Genomic DNA, 23,665 nt, shown 5'->3' with positions numbered 1-23,665 from the left:
ATTTGTTCTAGTTATTCTGGTGGCATTTTGGAACCAACATGGTCTGGTTGGACTGGGCTGATATTTTGGTTTCATGTACAACACCATATCTGAACGGGATTGGCTCTTAGCCGAGGATGCGGTTCCCAGCTTTTTCAGTCGGATGAAACCATGTTTATGTCCAGTTCTGATAATTATGGTTCTGTTGTGATGATACTTGTTTCCTACTACTGATACAGGTGATATACTGATCAGTGTCTAATTCTCTGCCATATGTCAATTATTCTCTGGAAATCTGCTTCATAGTAAAGTTGAAAGGATTTGTTGGAACAACAAATTCAATTAGCAATCAGTCCTCCATATGCTTGTCCCTCCTTGATGTCAGGTTTAGTTTTGCTGGCAATCAAATTTGTGTGGTTAAGTTGCACTATGCAGACTTTGTCATGTAGATCAAAGGTGCATAGTCCATTCCTTTTCCTATGGTGTTTTTTGGGGATTATTTTTCACAGGTTTCTAGCTTAATATATCATAAGTGCCTTAGTAGCACTGGCTGCTGAGTGACATAAATGTAAAAAATTAGCAAATAAGCAAAAATTTATGAACAAATACGCTGCTGAGTGACATAAATGTGAAAATGTAAAAATCTCGAGATTTTACAAATAAGCTAAATTTTATCATGATGCATTGTGTAAAAATAGCATTGAGATATACATAAATGTGAGAAAATTATGAACAATACAACTCAATAATGGACACAATCATAAAGGTTTCTTTAACTCTATTGGTCTGTCCAAACTGAAAGTTACCAACGAACTAGAGTTACTTTTGCATATTTCTTAATGCTGAAGTGTTCTTTCTCTTTGTTTTCCTCCTGTCTTTTCCTTTTTCTTTCTTTTTGTTTCTTGTTCTTGTACATTATTTATGTAATGAAGTGATAGGTTTACCCCACCTTTCATTGGATAATTGAGCCAATAGGGCGGCGACACAGTCAACTCATCTACAGCAAAAAATGGTGCTTGTAGGTGTAGTTGCTTACATGTTTCTGAGAAAGAAAGGAAGGCTCCTTCAAAGCAACTCAACATGTTTCGTTAGAACTATTGCTGAGATACTACAGGCAGGAGGGCCAACTTGTGCCCAACCAAACCCATTAATTGGCTTAATATCCGTGGCACTTCACATACAGTGCTTTACTGCTGAGAACCCACCTCTGACGGTCACATCAGTTCGGTTTGCCATTTCGTTGACTGGGGGTATTCATGGTGCTACCCAGATACAAGTGATTGATACCTGCCTATTAAATCAGATCATATATTCTTTACATGCAGTTGAAGGTATATTGGTTTCTCAACACACGCAAGTTAACTATTTGTTTTGTTTACCAATAGGTCCTTGTCCAATGGTAGATTTCTTCTTGATCTTCTTGGAATGAAGAGGTTCTAAAAGTTCAATGCTTTGTTCAACCTAGTTAGTTCTCTCTGGGTGAAGAAATGACATTGATGATGTTAGGACCCTTTGTAGTAACTAACCTTTGTTGCTTTATCTCTTTTATACTTTTTGGTCCACTCGAATGAGATATAATCAATCCCTTGTGATAATCGAGTGTCAATAGAATATAAATATTTGAGAAATTTCAATTTTTTTTTATTGATTTAGCTCATTTAATGTATAGATGAAATGTTGCTTTCCTTGCACGTGTAGGAAATATTTGAGAAATTTCATTTCCTGAGTAGGTAACCTTGTGTTATTGGTAGGTGTTGTATGACATAGTTGGAATTGCATCCTTATATATAGACCTGATCATGGTTTCGAAAGTAACTATTCCGATTTCAAGCGGTTTCAATTCAAACTGTTAATAAAATAAATATATAATGGTTCCGCTAAGATTCAAACCCAATGGGTTTTAATTTTCTTTTAATATACACTATGAAACCTATTTGTGTTTTTAATTTTCTTTTTCTTTTTCAATGGGTTTGGAATCGAATTGGGAGACTCGAAATCGTGGAACCGTTGACCGGTTTCGATTCAGTTCGCCTCCGATTCGGTTTATAGGTTCCAACCGTGTTCCGGTGGTCTACGTTTATAGAGCCGACCTCCCTGTTGAATGACACGATGGATGGTGTTCGCTCGGTGCTGGCGTGTCTAACATATGCAGCTACAGCATTGACTTACCCAACCACAAACATACAAACAAAGGCCTAAGTACAACTAAATTGTGTGAACGTGACGGATAATTGTTAGGAGGATCGAACTGGTGAGGCGTTATAGGCATTAACTTCGCACCTTTTCCACTTAATGCGCCAACTATTAGAAGTCTCCTCGGTGACGACGCAAGCAATCCCCCGGAATCGTTTCATACTACATCGATCCGACAACATAATAGGTGTATGATTAATTGTCTGAGAATGATGCATAACAAAAACGCTGTGACATCTAAATCATGAAAGAGAAAGGTCAGACAATGAGATTGATTGATTCGATGGTTGACCACTCCATGTCTCTTTCATGTATATATATATATATATATATATATATAGAGAGAGAGAGAGAGAGAGAGAGAGAGAGAGTCAAAATTAGCGAATGTACATGTTCCATTATATGAGTTTTTTAAGCTGAGGACCTCATACACCCACACGTTTTAGCATTACATTTGTAGGGTTCAAATGTTCTCCTACATCTGTTTGTGGAGTAGAGTCGCCCACTTCAGGGGACAAGGAATGCTGCTGGAAAAGGATGCTTGGCATGCCACGCTACCATTCGTTGTCGTGCACACCCCCCCAAGGCTTTGATGGATGTGTGATCATGTAGATACCACAGAACCAAACATGTTCCTGAGAGAAACAAGCAATCGAATTTATGAGCAGTGGAGTCGCGGTTGATCATATTAATGAGAGCAGTAGTACATTGACTATCCTTTTTCCTTGTAATTAATTAGGGTAAAGTCAGTCTTACCGTCCGGAATGATGTGAGAGGGTTTTAAGATGGCAGATGGTTGTAGTTTTCTGAGATCAGCTCAGAGGCCATCAGCAGTAGCTGATGATGGACTACTGCAACAATGGAGCTACTCTTAGAAACAGAGGCATCAAACATTAAGTCTTGGTTGGTCCATACTGATAGGTTTTCCTTCTCCTTTTTTGCTGAAAGTTGTGTGGTAGTATGTGGAAGAAAATGATCCTAATTTTTTGGTGTACGTATTCTTCTAGGTAGTCATATTTTTGCATGTAACGGTTTTATGTGATCCGACTGTCAACTCATATGTGGTGGTAATCCTTGAAGGTGATATGACATGTATTTTTCATCAATCAATCAATCGAGATTCGACATGTGAACAACCTAATCATCTTTACGGTAAATATATTCTATTCTATTGTATGGAGCGTTTCATAAGACGCATTCTCGATTCTAATCTCGTGGGAATTCCACTGTATTGTCTCGCTCGAGTCAGAGATCCAAAGCCGGGAGAATACTTTTCTTCGAGTTCAGGGCTGATCAAGTTGGGTCATCTTTTACACGTTAGATTGACGACTAAGATTGGCATCAACGAATGGGAATGGGAATGGGAATCGAAAGAACGACGGTGCCGCCCGGTTCACATTCGCTTGCATGGGGCCTCCATGTCGATGAGGATGGCTCGATAGAGAAGAACGAGACAATTGAATGAACTTGAATTGTCGATGGAGGCAAGCAACCACAATCTGCGCGTGCTTGAAAGGACTTCGGATTGGTTGGCGGGCGCTGCTGGTTAATGCCCCCGTCGCAGTCGATTGATCCACCGAATGTATGGCCTCTGTGGTGCCACCGGTTGTGCTCTTGGTGTCCCTCCAGGATCCGTGGCCATGGCCAAACGACACAGAGGTTGAGCCGGTTCACCTTCACCCTCTAATGACGGATGCGTACTTATGCTCCAACCGTAGGCTGCGTTGGCCAAAGCCCCTTAGAAGACTGCTTCCGGGGAGTGTTCATCTTTTGTCACTTTCCCTCACCAGCCAATCTCTCTCTCTCTCTCTCGCTCTCGCTCACTCTTATATATATTTATCCATACGACTGCTACTATTACATAGCTTCAGCACACACACACACACACACAGAGAGAGAGAGAGAGAGAGAGAGAGAGAGAGAGGATGAATTCAAAGTCCTTGTTGAAGTCCCTTTACTTGATCTACAAGTTCTCGATAAGGAGGCTGAGGACTTCCTACGCAAGCTATGGGAGGACACAGAAACATCCTCCGCCGGAAAAGCTGTCCGGCAAAACCATAGTTTGTGATATGGAGGGAGGGCTCCTCAGGACATCCTCCACCTTCCCATACTTCATGCTGGTGGCACTGGAGGCAGGAGGGCTATTGAGGGGGCTGCTCCTCTTGATTCTGTGCCCTCTGATCTCTTGCCTGAGCCATGAGGTGGGGCTGAGGGTCATGGTCATGGTGTGCTTCCTAGGACTGAGGAAGGACAAATTTAGGGTTGGCAGAGCTGTGCTGCCCAAGTTCTTCCTGGAGGAGGTTGGTTTGGAAGGGTTTGAGGTGGTGAGGAGAGGAGGGAGGAGGGTGTGTGTCAGCTCCATGCCAACCGTAATGGTGGAAGAGTTTCTGCAGGGGTATTTGGACGTGGAGGTGGTGTTGGGGAGGGAGTTGAAGGTGTTCGGCGGGTACTACACCGGGTTGATGGTGGAGGAGGAGGAGGAGGAGACGAAGGCAAGCTTGGCTTTGGAGGAGCTGCTCGGAGATGAGAAGGTGGGGAAAGGCGGGGCTGTTGGATTCGGAAGCTATCCCAATTCTCTTCGCAAGCAACGTCTCTTCTCCCACTGTGAGGTCGGTCAACAAAATCTATGCTATCCACAGCAACACATTATATAAGATAAAAAGGACCCAATTTATAGTAAGATAAATGGCTCGAGCCAAACGTGCTCGTTTCATGACTTGGGATTTGGTCTCAGGAAGTGTACTCGGTGAGCGAAGCCGAGAAGAGAAGGTGGCATCCGCTGCCAAGCTCCAAGTACCCGAAGCCGCTGGTGTTCCACGACGGCAGAATCGCCTTCAGGCCGACCCCGCTCGCCGCACTGTGCATGTTCGTGTGGCTCCCCCTCGGCTTCCTCCTCGCCTCCGCCCGCGCCCTCAGCTTCATCCTCCTCCCCTACGTTCTCTCCATCCCTTTGCTCGCCCTCCTTGGCATGCGCAACCGGGTCGTCACCTCCTCTCCTTCCCCCCGCAAGGAGGAGGAGGAGGAGGAGGAGGAGGAGGCAAGGAGCAGCCGGCTCTACATCACCAACCACCGCACCCTCCTCGACCCCCTCGTCATCGCCGCCGCCCTCCGCCGCAACGTCACCGCCACCACCTACAGCGTCAGCCGCATCAGCGAGTGGATCTCCCCCATCAGGACCGTCCGGCTGACGAGGAACAGGGAGGAGGACAAGAGGAGGATGAAGCAGCTGCTCGAGGAAGGGGAACTCGTCGTGGTGTGCCCCGAGGGGACAACGTGCCGCGAGCCGTACCTGCTCCGGTTCAGCCCACTGTTCACGGAGGTGAGCCGGGAGGTCACGCCGGTGGCGTCGGAGACCTCGGTCACCATGTTCTACGGCACCAGCACCAACAAGCTCAAGTTCCTGGACCCCTTGTTCTTCCTCATGAACCCCTTCCCGTGCTACGAGGTGGAGTTCATGGGGAGGGTGCCCACCGGCTCCATCGCCGGTGAGGTCTGCAGCAGCTACCAGATGGCCAACCATCTGCAAGGCGAGATCGGACGGCTTCTGGGCTTCCACTGCACCAGCCTCACCCGGAAAGACAAGTACTTGATGCTCGCAGGCACCGCAGGCGTCGTCGATGCAGATGACAAGGGCCGGTGATGATGTACATCATGCACAGAGAATGCCGACAACTCTCTCTCTCTCTCTCTCTCTCTCTCTCTCTTTACTCGGGTGCTTAATTAAGTGCTGCAAGTATTCTTTAACGCGAGAAACTAATATATAAGTACCGAAAGAAGGTTGTAGTGATTTGACAGCATTCCAAACAGTGTGCTTCTAATGATTTGGCATTTGTTGATGCATAGTGGAGTGCTACATTTCTCATGTATTTAAATTTAAGTTCAGTGAAAACCTACCTATAGCTTGGATTTATTTGTACATGAAATCAAAACCAAAAAAACATTTGCATCTTGATGGATTTCTGTGCTCTTTGACAACAAAAAACACTTTGTTTGCAGCTGATCTCACTGCACTCTATTACTTCATTGCTTATTCCATCATCACCACAGGCAAAGTCTACAATGACCATACATTTCAACTTGCTCTGAATACAGACTTCAAAAAGAAACAAGCCAACTCATTAGTCTGACACAGATCAACTTCATGTATACTGTCTAACACTGAAAAGTGTCTCATGATGCTTTGACATCCTTTGTTGCACAGCCAGAAAATCCTTTGTCCCGGTCGAAGTAATCATCTGTTCAAGCAGGATTAGGAGTGTTGTTATGGCTAAAAGGATAAGGTGGTCATGTTTTTTACAGGGTTTCATAGGACCTTTCTTCTTGTTAGAAGCTGTTCTTGAAGCAACTGCCAATTCTGGGAGAAGGGCTCTCATTTGCTATGCTGTTGGCTGTTGGCTTCAAACATGCCGGACTGCATTGCATTCTGCAACCACTCGAAGAACTCTTCCACTGTCACGGCCGCATCAGCAGGACAGACCCTTTATTCCCTGAAACAACATGAGGATCTGTTTCTGAGTGGATAACCTAGCAAAATTATTGACTACAATAAAGATAATCTTTATCATGCATCATTATTACTGTAATTTATGTAATTATCGAAGTGCGAAGAAAGGGCTGCAAACATGGAAAGAGTAGCAGTGTTAATGATACAATGCTATTAAATTCCGAGGTGGTTGTCTGAAAATTCTAAATTTAATCAAGCAAAGGAAATTTATCATAAAGCTTTAATAAAAATGCTTTTAGCAAACTATATGTAGTAGTTTCAACAAATTCACTAATTTTCATCTTGCACCTTCACAATCTTCCTAGTCTTTTCCTCCCACTTATTCTTCTTCCGAAAAACCCAGGTCAAAAGCACACACGACACAATACAATCATACAAATCATAGCTCAGGAAGATGAACCTTGCAAGAATCATATCCACTGGATAAGTTGCTTTGTTTATAATAAAGTTTTTCCATCATAGCTCGGATATAATTCTGCATATAAGAATTTTGCACTCAACCAACATCCACAATTAGAAGAAGTGGAAGGAAGAATCTTAGAGAAAACTGTGAAGATTCTGATGTACAAAAAGATCAGTGTTATTATTAAAAGACAACAAACATATATGGAGATTCCACATACCAACCATTCTGAGTTTAGGGAAGATTTGGGAATTCTCAAAGTTTCCAGCGGACGAGTTTGCTTGTATAACCTTCCAAAGTTACGCTAGCTAGAAGATTAATAGGTTAATACATACTACTAAGGTTGAAAATAATATATAAAATCCTATGTTTATCTACAAATGTACTCAACAATCTTTTCAGTCTGTAGACAAAAATTCCCTTAGCAAAGATTTAAAAACAGAACATTCAAATTGTATCCCTAAGAAATGGAACTAAAAATAGTCATCTGCATGGCCCCAAGTCGAGGGTGCATGAACTTAAAATTCACAAAATTGAACACAAAATGCTTTATAGTTTGAAATTTACATGGGCCCAAATGTTCACCTATGCTTAGAAAGGTAATGTAAGAGTATCTGTGAATGCAAGAGAAGCAGTGTATACTACCAAGTCATAATGTCCTAAATATTGGGGTCAGCTACATGGATGATTTCCTACTATTGAATTCTATACAATGCAATATCCTTAAATAAATCAAGAATATTTTATGCTTATTTATAATTTATAACAAGATCTTTTCAGGTCTGACTTCTTGTACCACTAATACTTAGTTATATTGAACCACAATATAACAACAGATAGATGTCTCATTCAAACATATTTATATCATCTTAGACATCGAGCTCATTTTATCCATTCTTAGAGTTATGCCAAATGAAATCCTTATTCTATTCCTATAACCGCACACATCCATTTCGATGAACACAAGCTTTTTATACATTATGAAGCACAAGCAATGTAAGAAAAAGACGAAGTCAATATAATGGCTATACAGAATCTTAAATATCAATGACGAAGAGCAATACCATATGGATGATGACTATGCCTTGTGTGACAATCTCTGGGCAATAATATGTCATGCATATCACTTGTTGATTAGTAAGAGAAACTCAATATTGACCAAACGCATGGCATAATCTGGTCGCTGATTACACAACAAAAGACGCTCAAACTTGTTAATAATTCAAGAAAGAGACATTTGTTGATACTGCAACAATAGAGATAAAAGTTTGCTGTGTGCTAGTCGCAAATTTTATATGCACGATAAGGATCTTATGTACTTCTAGCACCAGGAAAGACCTAAAAACAACTCAGAAATGCCTTTTAATTATTCATCATATTCAAGCGAAATCATTTTCTCCAATGTTCTTGATAGGCAAAACAACAAGATACGTGAGTGAGAAACAAATAATTAACACAGGTGAGCTTACAAATGCAATATGAAGAAATAAAGAATAAACAATATGTTGGCATATTTCTTAAAAAAATAAATTTCTTATTATATATACATATATATATATATACATATACATATATATACATATATATATATACATATACATATACATATACATATATGTATATACATATACATATATATATATAAGTCAGATGATCCTTGGAAACACAGGAAAATATTTGATGAACAAACACCAAATGACAGCAGATTGTTAAAATAATGGTTATCCTAAATTTATAAAATCTGCATGGACCTCGCAAGTTGGTTGATTTGAGTATTCGGTAGAAAAACCAATCTCATCATGAACTATCCGGAGAACGTGTAGAGCTAAAATTTGTTAGGAAGATGATAAACATGCACAACAAAGACAAACAATTCAGCAATTATTTATACACATCAAACCTTTTAGGACTTGTCTTTCTTTTATGTACATAACATACAGTTGAATAAAAAGGAAATTACAACTCATGTAAACCACTTTGAGAATACTCCAAACCTTAAAGATGACAAGGAAAAAGTGTGCTCCTGAAACCATAAGATGAAAACCACAGTGGATATGTCACAGTTCCATTTGCACCATATACCTCCTTCCACACCTTGCCCTTCAAGTTGTATATCAAAATCTTCTTCTGCGTCGCCATGAAGGCAACATCTCTCGACTGGCTCACAGGAAATATGCTTGCAGCAAACGCACTGATGCACCGGAGATGCACTCTATCAACCAAAGTCCATTGCTCAGTGTCATGATTTCTTAAAACCCATATGCTCATCCAAACCCCAGTTATCTGAACGACCGACACCGAGCCTTCCAGCTCCAGAAGATAAACCCTGGATCCAGACCTTGTCGTCAGCACTTCATCGGGCAGCAAGATTTTCCCCCAAACTCCACTTTTCAAATCAAAAGCAAGCACATAAGAACAGCTATGCGTCAACCAATGCAGTAAGCCACAAGAAAACACAACTTGGCAGCGATTCATGTGGGTGAACTCGTCGTGCATCAACGAAACCGATCGACTCCAAGAATTGGTTTCCGAATCGAACACCAGGGAGACGAACTCGCCATGAGGCCGGTGACCAAAAAAACGATGGAATCCAGCAAGAACAACATTAAACTTCCAAGAGACGGGATCAAACGCCAAGCCGACGAGGGTAGCCTCGTACTCCGGTTGGCACCGAGTGAGGGGCCTCTCCCTCGCTCTCGGCAGCACACGGAACTCTCGGGTGACCGGATTGCAGACGTAGTAAACGCCACGATTCCGAACGCTGGAGCAGCACAGCAAGCCATTGCAGGAGGCCCTGATCTTGACCTTATCGTTCAAGAATCCCAGGGAGAAGGCCGAGACCCCTCGAAATCGGTCGACCGAGAGGAAGGCGCTGGACTCGGGGAATTCCAACAGCAAGATGGGGTCTTTGGGGCCGATCCGGAAGTAGAGGTCGACGAAGTGCTTCTCAAAGGGCAATCGGTTCCACAGCTTGCAGACGGACCTGCATCGGAAGAGGGAATAGACGGGCAGCCGCGCGAGGATCTGTGTGACGATGTCGGTCGGGAGGACTCCATAAGGGGATTCTGACGAGCTCATCTAATTCGCCAGGGAATCCACCATAAAGCTTCGATTCCGACTGCGAGGGGACTCAAGAGGGGCTCTCCGCCACTGCTGGCGATCGCAATCTCGATCGCGAACGCTCCGAAGGCAGGCGAGATGGAACCCTAAAAGAGGCGCATACGAAACAGGCGCACTTAATAGGCCGCAATGGTGACACGTAGGCCTTCGATCCACGTGAGAGAAAGCGGTTCGGCTTAGTTCCCACTTCCCGGTTCAATTCGGCTTTAGGTTCGGTTTTAGAATAAAATTTTCTAACCAAACCAAATAGTTTTAAATCAGCCCGAATTAATCTAAAATTAAATTAAACCGAATTAAGCTCCCTCTTCCATGTTTATCTTAGTTGACGATTTCATCAAGAAAATATCGTTGATATTCTGATTAGTCTGATTTTGACCCATATATATATATAAGATTATATGAAATGTCTCTAAGGTGAAAATATTAAACTTTCTATATGTCATCTACACGAAGATCGAGATTAAAAGAAGTTTCTAAGCTCGTTCCCTTTCATATCCTAATTATTAACTCGAGACTTGTGCGGATGTAAGTAGTAAAAGAAAAATCTATTCCTTCTCTGTATTAAAAATGAATTTCTATATCTAATCATAAAGGACAAGAATAAGGTTTACGATTAACTATTTTGGGTCTTTGTTCATGTGGGCAGATGGATGGAATAGTGATCTTCATCTTCTTCTTCTTCTTTAGACATCACGTGATGATAACATAACGAATGATAATTAGCCGACAATGTACTTCCTATTAACGATGACATAGCAAATTCACTATCAAGATTTAAAACAACCTCCAATAATTTTTTTTTTTAGTAAAACCACCTCTTTTAGTCATTGATTGTCCTCTTAGAACAAAAATGGCATCATGAACTCATTCCTCCTCCAAGTAAGCAAATCGCCAAACCTACTGAGCGTAGTGAGATTTGCTCACTGGTAGGAGGAATGAAGCCTTGTTTTTGGGCAGTAAACTTTTGTCAAAAGTGCTTGATAATATCAAGCTGGTATAAAGTGGGATTCATGGTTTACCTCTGAAACAAGACAATGTCATTCCAAACATATATATGAGAAATAAATCTTTTATCATGGCTATAGGTCCTTTTTCTGGTTGATGCTGCTGCATCTGTTTTAGCACTCTTCTTCTTGGGATAGCTCATGCTGTTCAATCAAGCTAGATATTTAAGTTGGGTGGATTGCATGCACTTCATATGAGCCACTTAGTAAGTTGGCATACACATAGAAGACAGGGATTTACCGAAAATATTTGAACTTAATTGCATGCCCATTTTACATGTAGACAATACTCAAGTAGAAAATAAGTAGTTGTGCATCAGCAACGAGTTCATGCAGAATCATCTGAAACAACAGAAAGAGCTGCACAACTCAGCTATTTTCTCTGTATCATTCCAATGGATTTCATAGTTCAGAACCTGTTCTATCATTTCATGGTAGGAGTCACAAACCTACTTTGCAGGATTAGTTAAGGGGTATAAGCACACAACTACAAATTTCAAGTTGAAACCACGCAATAAACAACACTATGCTGTTAGAAACAAATCTTAATCACCATCTAATTCGATGTCAGGTAGCAGTGGTGAATCAATGTGTCATCAATAATATACATATTGACTTCCTGTTACATAGCCCAACATTGGGTACCATTAGGCCACACTGTCACCATCAGTGCTAGCTCAACAAAAATAATGAGCATACCCCATGGGACAAGTGGGCAAATAAATAACGTCTTTATCTAAACAAGAAGGGCTCCAATCTCTCCAAGTGCAGACGACGATCCCTTCCATTTATTATTTCTTTCTACACATACAGTATGGTGATTAAAAAAATGAAGAAAAAAAAATCTTGATGTAGTTATACGAAGATGTGTGATTTGGCAGCACGGCGGGAGCATTTGATACGAGGACTCTTAGCCAGGCTGCACGCACAGCCCTCCAGAAGCTCGAGGTCTTCCTCAAATGTTAGTATGGAAGCCAGCTCTGGATTCTCCAGCAGCAACTTTGATGCCAGGAACCCAGCAATTGTCCATGTCTGATAGAGCCGAGACTGCTTTCCAATAAATCTTCCAGTTGGGGTATCATAATATTCAGGCCACCTGTCATTTGAAAGGTGGTTCTCAGCTATGGCAATTGCCTTTCGGGCAGATTCAGGTCGACCCATTTTGATGCAAGCCAACGTGAACTGAAACATCAGAATATTTGGTTAAGTAAAATGCTTGGAAGGAATAGAGAATCCGAGAGTGCTCCGTGTTAAGGCTATAATACCTGCCATAACAGAGTAGGCCATGATCCACCATTATGATATGACCAAGGCCTGCAAAACAAGTTATTATTGTTACAAAGAGGGACTTGACAAAAAGAAACCTACAACTTTCTGTTCTTTTGTTCTTGTTAGCCAATAGAAAAGAGACAAGTCACAGCCAACTAACTTGCAGATATATCTTAGGTTATCTTCCCATGAGGGTAACATATTTATCTTGAGTTCAACAATATAGATTATCCAGATATGCAAACAGTTTAATGTGTGTCTGGTTTAGATATGTTAGCCAATATTTCATATTGTTCTCCATAAGTATCACAAAATATCGTTCATTGATAAAAAGTACATATTTCCAAACTATCCAGTACCATAGCGGCGTAGCCTAGGTAGGTAAGCATGGCAAGAAAACCCACGTGATTACTGCTGCTAATTGATCTATTAGCATACATCCAAATCCCTCAAAGTCATCATGTGCCAGTTTGAGTAACATTATGTTCACTAGTGTATGGCTTTCCACAAAATAAGATTGCAACATCTTTCCAAGATGGTGCATGGTTTAAAAGAAATTAAATAAAAGGTTAAGCTCAAACCTCAGAGTGGGATGACATGTTATAAAACACGGTTCGAGGTAGTGCAAATGCTTATTAATTAGCAATCACTGAATTGACTTCCACAGTCGTAACTTCAATAGGAAATTTCTCAGAACAGAAAATGCAACAAAAACAATTATCAATATCATGCTATCTTTAGTTATATATTACATGAGACGAGGAATTAGAGACAGCTGCCTGACAAACAGAAAAAGCCAAAAGGTGAAAGCAGTAACTACATAAGAAAATATCATGCTATCTTTGGTTATATTATTTATCATGGTCAACACAAAAAATTCATCTCAATTTCTCAGATGATAGGGGGGAAATTGCCAAAAAAAAGCAAGGACCATAACTTAATTCTAAAATAGTTTTAGCTGATGTGGAAATTTTACTTCACATTGTGGATGGACTTCTATAGTTGACTCAACATAAACACCTACTAATATCACATTAATAATATTAAAAAACACCATGCTGAGTGTAAATACTTACGTATTCTTCGGATCACTTCCAGTAGTTATGCGCCATTCTTCGTTTTCTAAGGCAGGATAACATATCTTCAAAGGCATATTCCCAACAAGCTCATCCCATTTGTCTTCAATGAGATCAAGAATGCCCTCAGCTTGTTTTGGAGTGGCTAAAGACGAAATGATGGCCCATAAATTACCAAGCGAAAAGAACCTAAAATCCATGTGAGCTGGTTGAAGGTTCCCAATAAAGTAGCCACCTTTTTCAGGAATCCAGTCCACCAGCCAACCAGGAATTTGCTCAGGATAGATGTTGAACTTGTTAATAGCGTCTTGAGAATATTCTTCAGTCTTATAACGATAAATCTCATTGACCTTCTTCATATCCGCCCAATAGTACTCTCTGATGTGGAATGATAATGCACTCAGTCTGTTATTGATAGCACGCAATACATTTTTTGATCCATCACTGGCAACAATCATTTCACGTGAGCAACGCAGAGCACAGTAGAATAGAGCCTGTATACCGTAACTTGTTAAACACACAATAGATCTCTTTCTAATGTAAATAAATAGTAATCATATCAAACAATTTGATTCATTGAATGTCCAGAAATGCTCCAGCTCAGAGAACAACTAGACCAGCAAACAAGTAAAACTAAGGCAAATTTTTGAAACCCAATAAGAATTCAGAATGGTAATCACTTGAATACTAGCATGCAAGTGATCATAGGAGGATTAAACATTAATTGTTTTGCTATTTACAAGCATCTTTAAGAGATTAAAGTAAAAATGAACAATAAAATCCAGTTTGTTATAGTATCTTGGTTTTGATAGTGGAATTCAAAACAAGAAAGAAAATACCGAGTGTCAGGAAGAGCACAACATAAATTTGCCTCTCAAACAAACCTACAAAGCAAGTCCAGGAATAGCATTCAGGATAAAATGCATCCTATGTGTAGCTACCCTACCCATGTCAACTAGGATACCACAAATACGACAATTAACGATTAAAAACCTAAATCTGATAGGCAACTTGAAAGTGAGCCTCCAACTTGCTCAGATAATACAGCATATAACAGCTTTAAGCAACAAATGTGTAAGCACTAAGCTATTCTTAAAGAAAAAATGTCGCATCAGACTCCGCTTACTTGGATCTCAAGAGGATGCCCATGGATACCCATTCTTCGATCTATCATGCAAGAGCCATCAGTGACTAGCAGTGTAGGGAACATGTCAAACCCATCAGACAAGCATAAGTTCAATATCAGTTTGATTCCAGTTTGCACATCGATTCTCTCTTGCAATGCATAGTCACCACTAATCTTTCCATAAGCTCTTAGCAAGATGATCCACCATAATCCTGCCAAAGAAAGGCATGAATTAGACACCCTACCAATAATCACTATTAGACCCATTCCTAAAACTACTTCAATGAGAAAACAAACAACTCCAGAAATCTTAATAAGATGCCCACCAGAATCTACTGGAGCAACACGTCCGATGGCCGATTCACCAAAATCAGGGTCCAAGAACTCCTCAACTTCACCATTGCTTCCCTGAGGAACACTTCTAACCTTGAAGCTTGCCGGCATCAGCCCTTGTCCAGGGCTGTAGCAATCCACAGTCTTTTCCCAACTCTGCACATCAAAAAAGAAAGAACCAAAATTACTTCATGTAGCATTCAATTGACGAAAGAGATAGTAACAAATTTATGTAAGATCATTGCATTAAAATTTTAATCAGAAAGCATTGCCTATATTTATTTAAGTTCAACATGCAGAAAAAAGAAAGTGTAGGCAATGAACCACAAGTTGTATGCTTCGAGAAGCCTATAGAAGAATCTTTCTGTCATCATTTTGTCATATAACTTTTGTTTCATTAAATTTTCATCGATGTGAAATTGGAAGAACATTGACTTGATTTAGTCTGGAAAATAAACCAACAACGAATCAAAATATTTATCACAAAGGCTCATGATTCTCATGGAAAAGCATCTGCAAAATGCATGAATGACCAGAAGAACCTCTGGTAGGATGAATCGATTTTTTAGACCAGAAAAAAAAAATCTACAATTGCAGTAACAGTTGTTTTTTGTCTTGTACATCTGATGCTTCTGATTAGTAAAAATATGTAAAAAAGGTACAAAGTAAATCCAAATAAAACACTAAATTGCCCGGCCATTACGATAATGAAACCCTCGACAAATTTAAAGTTTTTCTTCTTTTGAGCGAGTGGTGAACTTGAGATCAATTTTGTTAAAGCAATATTAATGAAATTATACCCAAAGAAGATTTATGATAGCTGAAAATAAAGGATACTCAGATCTAAAGGATAGGTAGGACATATAAATTATGGTCAGAACATCATCAACCAAACCAGCACATCAAACAACGCCAACAGATCCAATAGTAAACATCCAAAAACACTCCAAAATTCAGTAGATTCCATCAACAGATTGCAGCCAAAAAAAAAAAAAGCATGTTACTAAAGGAGCAATGTTTTGGAGGTGCCAAAAACCAAAATCAATCAACTAAGAACCAACATCAACAGTAACCATTTCCATATTTCGTGAGGCAGCTTCTGATGAAGCCAGACGTAAAGAGCCATGAAACTGGTTATTATCCGAAATCACCAAGAAACTTGTTGGAATGTAATAGATTTCCACCAAGAGATCTACAAAGCAATTGGCAATAGACAACAGATGAACGATGAGATTTTGATCCGCGTTACCTGCAAATGCAAGGTGTGAAGGAGGAAATTCCGCACGATCTCCATCTCCCCCTTGAGGAGGAAGGAGAGGGCCGAGGGCACAAAGTCGCGGATGAAGACCTGGTCGTAATTGAGTGGCTCCACCGCGGGATCGATCGCCGCCAACGTCCCCACAGGGCTCCCACAGTACGTCACCACCGCATTCTTCAACAGCCTCCACGCCTCCTTCTCCGACTCCGACTGTAACCGCCCCTTAGCCACCTCCGACCGGTCCTCCTCCTCCTCCTCCTCCTCCACCGCTTCCTTCTTCGTCTTCTCCCCCCCCACCGCAGGTGGCTGCTCCACGCTGTCGATCACGAGGGGCTTCACGGCCGCGAGGCCCTGGACGAAGATCCGTCCGAAGTCCTTGTCCCCGCCGGGCCGGGGCACGGGCCCTACCGAGGTGGAGAGGCGGCGGGGGTCGGAGACCGCGGCCCCGTCCCTCGCGGGGGCGACGGCGGCGCGGACCCACGCAGCGGCCGATCGGCGGGGCGGGAGGGCGCAGGGGCACCGGGAGAAGTGGCGGCGGCCGCGGGAGCATCTGAGGAAGAAGGGGAGGGCGGCGATACGGCGGCCGTGTCGGTGGGGGCATCTCGGGAGGATCTGGGCGGCGATTAGGCGGCAGCAGGGCCTCACGGCGACGGCCAGCCCCATTGAACCCGTTGCATTCATGACACACACAGCCGAGGCACCAAAGAAGAAACGCCAAGCTAAAACTGCAGCGATCGCTTTACAGAGCAAGGAAGGGGAATAAATATAGCGGAGAAGGAAGAGAGAGAGAGAGACAGAGAGAGAGAGAGAGAGAGAGAGCGAAAGGTAGCCATTTTAAGAGGGGCGGTGGCGCGCGTGGAAGTGCGAAGGAAGGGGGCAGCCTTTACCTTAAAAATAAAAAGGAAATAAAAAAAGAAGTTAAAAAATGTGGTCAAAAGAGGACAAAAAAGGGCAATAGATCACGTGGGAGCACCGCCCACGGGAACGGCACGTTCCGGTATGTCGGAGGCGATATCCACTGCACCAGCGCCGACCGTCCGATCCAAGGCGATCACGGAAACCGGGGCAGATGATCTTTTTTCCGTTGGATAAACCGTTGACGTGACGAATACATACATACATATATACATACATATATATATATATATATACTATTATTCTTTTTCTATAACCTAAAATTTTAGACATTATATCCCTCTTCGCCTTTAAAATATTATTATGATGGTGTAGAGCAATACAGATTTTTTGTAAAATCACTATATATATATATATAATTTTTAATATTCAATAAAAATAATATATAAAAATAAATTCTACATGTGTTCTATTAGTGGATTTGGAAGAAAGTAGAAATACATTATCACAAAAATTCATGATGTGACTTAATAATTTTTTCAAAAATATTAGGATCAGAAAAAAAATAAGATAAAATTTTATGACGAATGGATTTGAATGGGATGGGGAATATTGCATCACCATCATAACTTTTCACCGTGGAATTGGATTCGGATAAGGAGGAATTAGACAAACATCTACCTTTCCAACTTTTCCATCAATTTCTTATAGATAAATATCCAAGAAACCACAGAAAGATCTACCAACGAGAAGCCGGTCAAGGTTAACAATACCAATCTTTCTAACTTGTTGATGTCTCTCTCTCTGACAAAATATCTAAGCGGATGAAGAAGAAAGATGCACCGCTGAGGAAAGCCAGAAAAATTGTGTGCGGTGTGGATAAAAACTGCATGACTGATTCTATAATCAAAAGAAAGAAGGGAAAGAGAAGAAACATCAGTGTGTGTTTCCATTTTCTGCAAGTCGAGGACTTGTCCAAACCAAGGCTCATCGACTTGCAGCGAGCTGAAGAAAGACGGAAAGAGGAGGTTGTCATTCATTCCGAGGTCGAAGTCGTCAAGTAATTTCCATAAAAATGTGAGGATAATGTACAGAATAATGATGCAGAATTCATAAAAGAAGCAGTAAGAAATCATGCACCGACCACATTTGTGGAATGTAAGCGTGATAGCACAAAAGCTGGAGTAGTCCATTTGGTGCAGCTCGAACGAACGGTTCATCCAAGGAAACTTTTGCTTGTTAGGTGTGACATACTCGTCTCGGCTGCGTGAACTTTTCATAGCCAACAAGAATTGCATGTCACAAAATCTCAAGTTTCATAGTGCAAGTCACTGAACAGACTAAAAAAAGATCTTTTCCAGATTAACTGGTCCACCTCCAACAATTCAATCGCTAATCCTATCTGTAAAAACTCAACGTCACAAAATGTGGAAACTGGAGAAAGATTGTTGCCTTTACTAACTCATTACAGATCGGATAATGCAGCCTAAGAACATACATAGATAACAAAAATGCCACTTGGAATGGCAGTTGATGCATACTGATCTTAAAACTCAGCTAAAGAAAGTGCGTGAAGATCACATTCTATCCTCTTTTTTCCGTGGAGCACAAGTAATATGAGATCATCTCAGTTGCCGACAAAACCACAGCTTGCTTTACTTCCAAGGACTCTGATATCCCTAGCTTCTCCGTATCTCCAACCTGCATCAGGCACATGTAATTTGGCCCAATGAAAATGAAACTTCAGTAGAGACTTCACACCATAAAATGGTGAGGACTCCATTGCTCGAGAAATCCTTGTGGTTGATCAATAGAGTAGTAATGCTTTGTCTTTGGAACTCTTGATAGGAGTTTTAAACCGTTTTGTTCTCCGCAAATTTACACTTGTATTGGGCTTACAAAATATGGAACCTGGCAAGTTACACTTGTGGTTGGTTGCAGATGTGCTTTAGGGCGAAAGAGGATGTCACGCACACAGCTCTCTCTCTCTCTCTCTCTCTCTCTCTTTTCACAATATAAATTTACCGTTCACAATATAAATTACATCAAAGCCCTAATTCCATGGAAACATTAAAAAAGAAAATAACATGATAAATAGCATTAAAACGAACCCTGATTTCATGAAAACACTACATAGCTACCGTGTTGTTGCACCACCTGTGTTGGCTTATTCATGATCAATTGATCACAATATGTAACAAAGACTACACACACAAATCATATGCACCGACCTGCACTTTTAATTGGTGGGAGACTCCAAAAAAAATATAGTACCAGCCTCATTCTGGTAAACACAAGAACCAAAAATAAACCAAGCTTGTGGAGCGGACAATGCATGCGAACCCCCCAAAGGGACAATAATAGCTTTGGCACAGTTGGCCATTCATGACTTGCAGTGAATTCCAGCGACATGCGGGTGTTGCTAATGCAAATCAATAATCTACTTCATAAATCCATTCTCGAGTAACTTGAAGTGTTCTTAGAGAACACAACCATATTCATTTTGTGGCAGTAAAAAGACCCGCAGATAACTCAGAAGAGGAGAGAGGAAGGTGCCCGATCGACCTTATGACCCTTGACAGTTGAGATCCAGAGCTTGCAACATTTCCACCACCTCTGCAGCTAAACCATCATAGCGATAACAATAAAAGATATGCTGTGACTGACATCCTGTGGAGCCTCACTGATTGGAATAAGCCACACAACCTCATTTATTGGCTTCAGCCCTTCCCATTATATCTTCCACACTCCATGTGTCAACCCCCTTATGGCATCTCACTCTTCATTTCAAGTTCCAAATGAAGATCACCTTAAGCTGCTATGCCCATCATATATTCTTCGCGGTCTTGTGCCAGCTTCCTTCCTATGCCTGTCAAACACAGTTCCAGAAACAATGCAGGCCCCATGACCTTACTGTTGAGCAACATTGATGCCATGAAACTGGCACCATCACCCTCTGTGAAACAGTCAACATGGCATCCCAAGCCACAAGCCACAGGACACCATAGTCACAATCTTAGTTGGGGCACCATTTTCGATAATATTCAAGTCCACTCTGCAGGATACCAAGCATTCAGATATCCCCCAACTGAATGATATCCACAGAGAAAATCTTCAGATATGGCTCATAGACTGTGTTGCACAAGAATTATGTGGTGGATGTCTGTACATTGGCTGTGTGCTGTGCCGAAAGACAATTGCCGATAGACAATTCTTTACAGTGACAAGTGCAATTGTTCCATGTCAGAACCGGTGTAGCACCTTGGGATTTGGAGGCATTCCTTGTCAGGGTCTTCTATAGTCATCAAAAGGAATGAGCAAGACCTTGATAATTATCACCAGAAAAGCAGTGAAGATTTTTTGGCCATCCATGTCGGGATCTTCTATAATAATCAAGAGAAAACGAGCATAACCTCCCTTACATTATCAGAGAAGCAGTGAGGTTAGGTTGAAGCGCCAGCAATCACCATGTGAACATCAACTCTTTTAGGACACGATGAAAAAATCTAAATGCAAAAAAAGAACACTGTGTGATCTAGAATTTCTCGGAGCACCCTGTGACATATGAATTATGAAAGTGAAATGCTTATTATCTGTTACAATTCAGGCATAAACCAAAAGTAAATTGCATGATTCTTACTGGTCGGAAGGACGGGGGTAAGGGTTGGTTTAATATTAAGGCGATGAACAAAGGATAGAATATCTTCATTGCCAGTTGCCATGAATAGCTTCAACACCTTCTCTGTCAACTTTCCTGCCTGCAAGGTTTTCTGTCCAATTAAAATTGGTCATGTCAGATGTGTACATGCTTAAAGAGGCAAAGATGCATGAATCATCTGAGCTAAATGGTTTGCGTTAAAAGATTAAACAAACTAATTCAACAGTAATAGGACAAAAGATGTGTGCATGACATTGCACTTGTGGGCACAAAATAACAAGTTTGGTTTAGCATCTTTCATCTTTTTGTCTTTTAACTTTAATCTAAGGAATGCTAGTTTTACTTGAATAAAATCATAAAAACATAGAACTAGGACATGAACAATATACAAAGAAAACCCTATGATATTACAAGGTTATCGGTCAATAAATTGCATGGCTGCGAGTCAGAGTGATAGTGTCATAATTTTATCAAGTGACATCCAATCAACCTAAGGAAAGGAAGTTTTCAAAGATGAACATTAATATTGACATTGCACTTGCGAGTCAGAGGTACATACAGGTTTGAGCCACCCAATTACCAGTGGTACAAACCAACTGTGAAATACTGTGTTGGAATCTATGACTCGAGTCATGGAAATCAAGTCCGAAGCTTTTAAACCCTCTTCTTAATCATTATCTCTCCCCACTGTCATCTTCATTTTTCCTTCTCTTCCTCCTAGTTCCCACCTCAACTTCCAATTTAGATCAAGTTGGATGTTGGTCCCCCTCCTCTAGTGAACTCTCCTAAATGTCTTTGTAACCAACAATCATATGATGCTCACAACTCGAAAATTCCAACACAGAAAGAACCGATGAACTACAGTGTTTTTTTTTTTTTCTTCTTTATAATAACCATTTCTTGTTCTCATCCTTTTTCTTTCCCTTGATAAATAAAGGAACTGACAACACCGACGTATTGAATTAGTGCCCATCCATCACCCTCAACACTCTCATGTAAAAGCCTCTTTACAAGAAAGCTAACTAATGAAACTACAGTATTAGGAGGAATCTATCATAAAAGAAAATTAAAGGCAGCCCAGTGGACGACGCTCCCACCAATAAGGGTCAAGAAAGGGTCAACAGAGACAAGCTTACCCTAAGGAGCTTGCAAGTTATCACAGGGGTCTCAGAAGGAAATATAGTATGCACAGGTTGTTCAGTCCATCTCCACTTATTACGGTAAGATCGATCTAAAAATGCCAAGAAATGGCCATGAAACCCAAACAGCATCAAGATCCGTGCTCCCAGTTCGTACGAGTGGACTATCGCTGCAACGTCAACTCGAGATCGCAAAAAGAAACTATTACTTGGTTAAGGAGTAGCCCAACAACCTATAGATCAACAAAATCAAACATGAAAAGCAGATCGACATCCATCGGAATCTCACGTCTTCGGGTCTCCGTATGTCGAACACAAATCCGCCTACGAGAACCCTCAACTGCCGGCATGATCAAGAAACTCTAATCGTTAAATCCATCTAGAGAGAGAGAGAGAGAGAGAGGAAACTGTCGTGGACGGCCAGATCAAGAAACCCTAGTGATGAAATCGATGCCGAGGGGGCAAAGAAAGATAGGAGAGTTACCCAGAAGAGCTCGAGGACGATGGGGTCAGGGATGGCGGATAGATCGGCGATGTGGGCGATGTGGCGGAGGGCGGAGTCGATGGTGAGAGACAACAGGGTAGGCGGTTGCATCGCCTTCAAGAATCCAATTCCCTCCTTCCCCCTCCAACCTTCTTCCTCAACGAAGAATATTATTACCCATCACGCCTTATATATATATATATATATATATATATATATATATATATATATATATATATATATATATATATATATATATATATAGTAAATGTTTTGATTATATGAGGGCTCGTTTACAAATGGAGTTGAGAAAGAAGCAATTAAATTATTTTTCACATGGGCTAAAAGCAAGATTCAAGAATATACGTGTCGGCGTTCCACGCAAAGTTTCCATCTCACAGTACACGTGCCGCCAAATCCAATCCCTTCTTTTGGGCTGATTACAAGCCCAATCCTTTGTTTTGGGCTGATTACAAGCCCAAGCCCTTCTTTTGGGCTGATTACGAGCAACTTTTTGAGGACGAAATCGGCAATTCCTTGATGAGATCAACATTAAGCATAAATTATTTTATTTCAAATAAAATTTAGGAAATAAGTATTCGGATGATGTTATTTTTGTCCATAAATTAAATAAAAATAAAGATTAAATAAATACTAAAATTTTAAAAAAAAAATTATTACCTTAGGTTCACTTTCTCTAATTTAAAGGGAGGATTCTTTTCATTTGTTAGTTACTAAGTGGCGAGATGAGTTGTATGTTGGTGATGAGAGACAGGTATTCCTATCTTTTCTAAAAATATATATATAATTTTTTTAAGTATTTAAGATTTTATTTTTAGATTTAAATGTATTATAATTATTCATGCTAATGTAGTTTCTAATTTTTTTAAAAAAATTATTTTTAGATTAAAATATATTATAATTATTCATGCTATATATAGTTTCTAATTTTTTTAAAAAAATTATTTTTAGATTATAATTATTTATGCTATATAGAGTTTCTAAAATTTTATCTTCCATATGTATGTATGATGCTAGTTGTAATATTTGATTTTTATTAAATTTATATAATAGTTGATTAAAATTATTATTTATTTTATAATTTATTACTATTTATTATGTAATAACTCAATGTTAATGATTATATGTTTTGATTATAATTTTATGATGTTATAATTCGAAATTGAAGGTATTGATTAGTATCTGGACTGAGATCAATCCGTAAAGCCACAGCTTGTAAATTAGGCCCAGTCAATAAGGCTAA

The 23,665-nt window shown here is 40.5% G+C and overlaps 4 protein-coding genes across 9 annotated transcripts; 1 reads left to right on the top strand and 3 right to left on the bottom strand.

The window, feature by feature from the left end:
- Positions 1 to 4,020: 4,020 nt before the first annotated feature.
- On the top strand, positions 4,021 to 6,128 carry LOC103993697 (probable glycerol-3-phosphate acyltransferase 3). The gene is made up of 2 exons (XM_009413859.3): positions 4,021 to 4,781; positions 4,907 to 6,128. The coding sequence occupies exons 1-2, from the start codon at positions 4,098 to 4,100 to the stop codon at positions 5,810 to 5,812; spliced, it is 1,590 nt and encodes a 529-aa protein (XP_009412134.2). The 5' UTR covers positions 4,021 to 4,097; the 3' UTR covers positions 5,813 to 6,128.
- LOC135586417 (F-box protein At5g49610-like) lies at positions 4,096 to 10,276 on the bottom strand. Of its 2 annotated transcripts, XR_010475764.1 has the most exons (3): positions 9,074 to 10,276; positions 8,144 to 8,262; positions 4,096 to 6,659 (listed from the first exon to the last, which is right to left on the bottom strand). XR_010475764.1 is itself a non-coding variant. In XM_065078193.1 (2 exons), the coding sequence occupies exon 1, from the start codon at positions 10,155 to 10,157 to the stop codon at positions 9,075 to 9,077; it is 1,083 nt and encodes a 360-aa protein (XP_064934265.1). In that variant the 5' UTR covers positions 10,158 to 10,276; the 3' UTR covers positions 4,096 to 6,659; position 9,074. The 2 variants fall into 2 exon arrangements, 1 of the variants encoding a protein (XP_064934265.1); XM_065078193.1 differs by lacking the exon at positions 8,144 to 8,262.
- A 1,508-nt stretch (positions 10,277 to 11,784) lies between these two features.
- On the bottom strand, positions 11,785 to 17,071 carry LOC103993699 (alkaline/neutral invertase A, mitochondrial). The gene is made up of 6 exons (XM_009413863.3): positions 16,257 to 17,071; positions 15,001 to 15,163; positions 14,675 to 14,886; positions 13,549 to 14,042; positions 12,469 to 12,517; positions 11,785 to 12,385 (listed from the first exon to the last, which is right to left on the bottom strand). Exons 1-6 carry the CDS (start codon positions 16,944 to 16,946, stop codon positions 12,059 to 12,061), a joined length of 1,935 nt encoding a protein of 644 aa, XP_009412138.2. The 5' UTR covers positions 16,947 to 17,071; the 3' UTR covers positions 11,785 to 12,058.
- Positions 17,072 to 19,190: 2,119 nt separating this feature from the next.
- Positions 19,191 to 22,582, bottom strand: LOC103993700 (uncharacterized). Of its 5 annotated transcripts, none has more exons than XR_010475763.1 (4): positions 22,402 to 22,580; positions 20,761 to 20,890; positions 20,543 to 20,626; positions 19,191 to 20,444 (listed from the first exon to the last, which is right to left on the bottom strand). XR_010475763.1 is itself a non-coding variant. In XM_065078192.1 (3 exons), exons 1-3 carry the CDS (start codon positions 22,510 to 22,512, stop codon positions 20,656 to 20,658), a joined length of 249 nt encoding a protein of 82 aa, XP_064934264.1. In that variant the 5' UTR covers positions 22,513 to 22,582; the 3' UTR covers positions 19,191 to 20,655. The 5 variants fall into 5 exon arrangements, 3 of the variants coding, with proteins under 3 accessions (XP_064934264.1, XP_009412142.1, XP_009412141.1); XR_010475762.1 differs by having other exon boundaries at positions 20,543 to 20,675; positions 22,402 to 22,577; XM_065078192.1 differs by having other exon boundaries at positions 19,191 to 20,675; positions 20,761 to 20,878; positions 22,402 to 22,582.
- Between the last annotated feature and the right edge of the window lie 1,083 nt (positions 22,583 to 23,665).

This window comes from Musa acuminata, chromosome BXJ1-8, assembly GCF_036884655.1.
Source record: "Musa acuminata AAA Group cultivar baxijiao chromosome BXJ1-8, Cavendish_Baxijiao_AAA, whole genome shotgun sequence".
Classification (NCBI taxonomy): domain Eukaryota; kingdom Viridiplantae; phylum Streptophyta; class Magnoliopsida; order Zingiberales; family Musaceae; genus Musa; species Musa acuminata.
The sequence above is the reverse complement of the archived record's forward strand: the minus strand, read 5'-3'. Positions and strand labels throughout refer to the sequence as shown.

Coding starts and splice junctions, on each gene's coding strand:
- LOC103993700 (XM_009413867.3), bottom strand. CDS start 22,512: ATGCAACCGCCTACCCTGTTGTCTCTCACCATCGACTCCGCCCTCCGC. Junction 20,891..22,401: donor TCGTCCTCGAGCTCTTCTGG/GTAACTCTCCTA, acceptor TTAATTGGACAG/AAAACCTTGCAGGCAGGAAA. Junction 20,627..20,760: donor TACCCCCGTCCTTCCGACCA/GTAAGAATCATG, acceptor TTTTGCATTTAG/ATTTTTTCATCGTGTCCTAA.
- LOC135586417 (XM_065078193.1), bottom strand. CDS start 10,157: ATGAGCTCGTCAGAATCCCCTTATGGAGTCCTCCCGACCGACATCGTC.
- LOC103993699 (XM_009413863.3), bottom strand. CDS start 16,946: ATGAATGCAACGGGTTCAATGGGGCTGGCCGTCGCCGTGAGGCCCTGC. Junction 15,164..16,256: donor TTCACACCTTGCATTTGCAG/GTAACGCGGATC, acceptor TTTGATGTGCAG/AGTTGGGAAAAGACTGTGGA. Junction 14,887..15,000: donor TGTTGCTCCAGTAGATTCTG/GTGGGCATCTTA, acceptor TTTCTTTGGCAG/GATTATGGTGGATCATCTTG.
- LOC103993697 (XM_009413859.3), top strand. CDS start 4,098: ATGAATTCAAAGTCCTTGTTGAAGTCCCTTTACTTGATCTACAAGTTC. Junction 4,782..4,906: donor GTCTCTTCTCCCACTGTGAG/GTCGGTCAACAA, acceptor ATTTGGTCTCAG/GAAGTGTACTCGGTGAGCGA.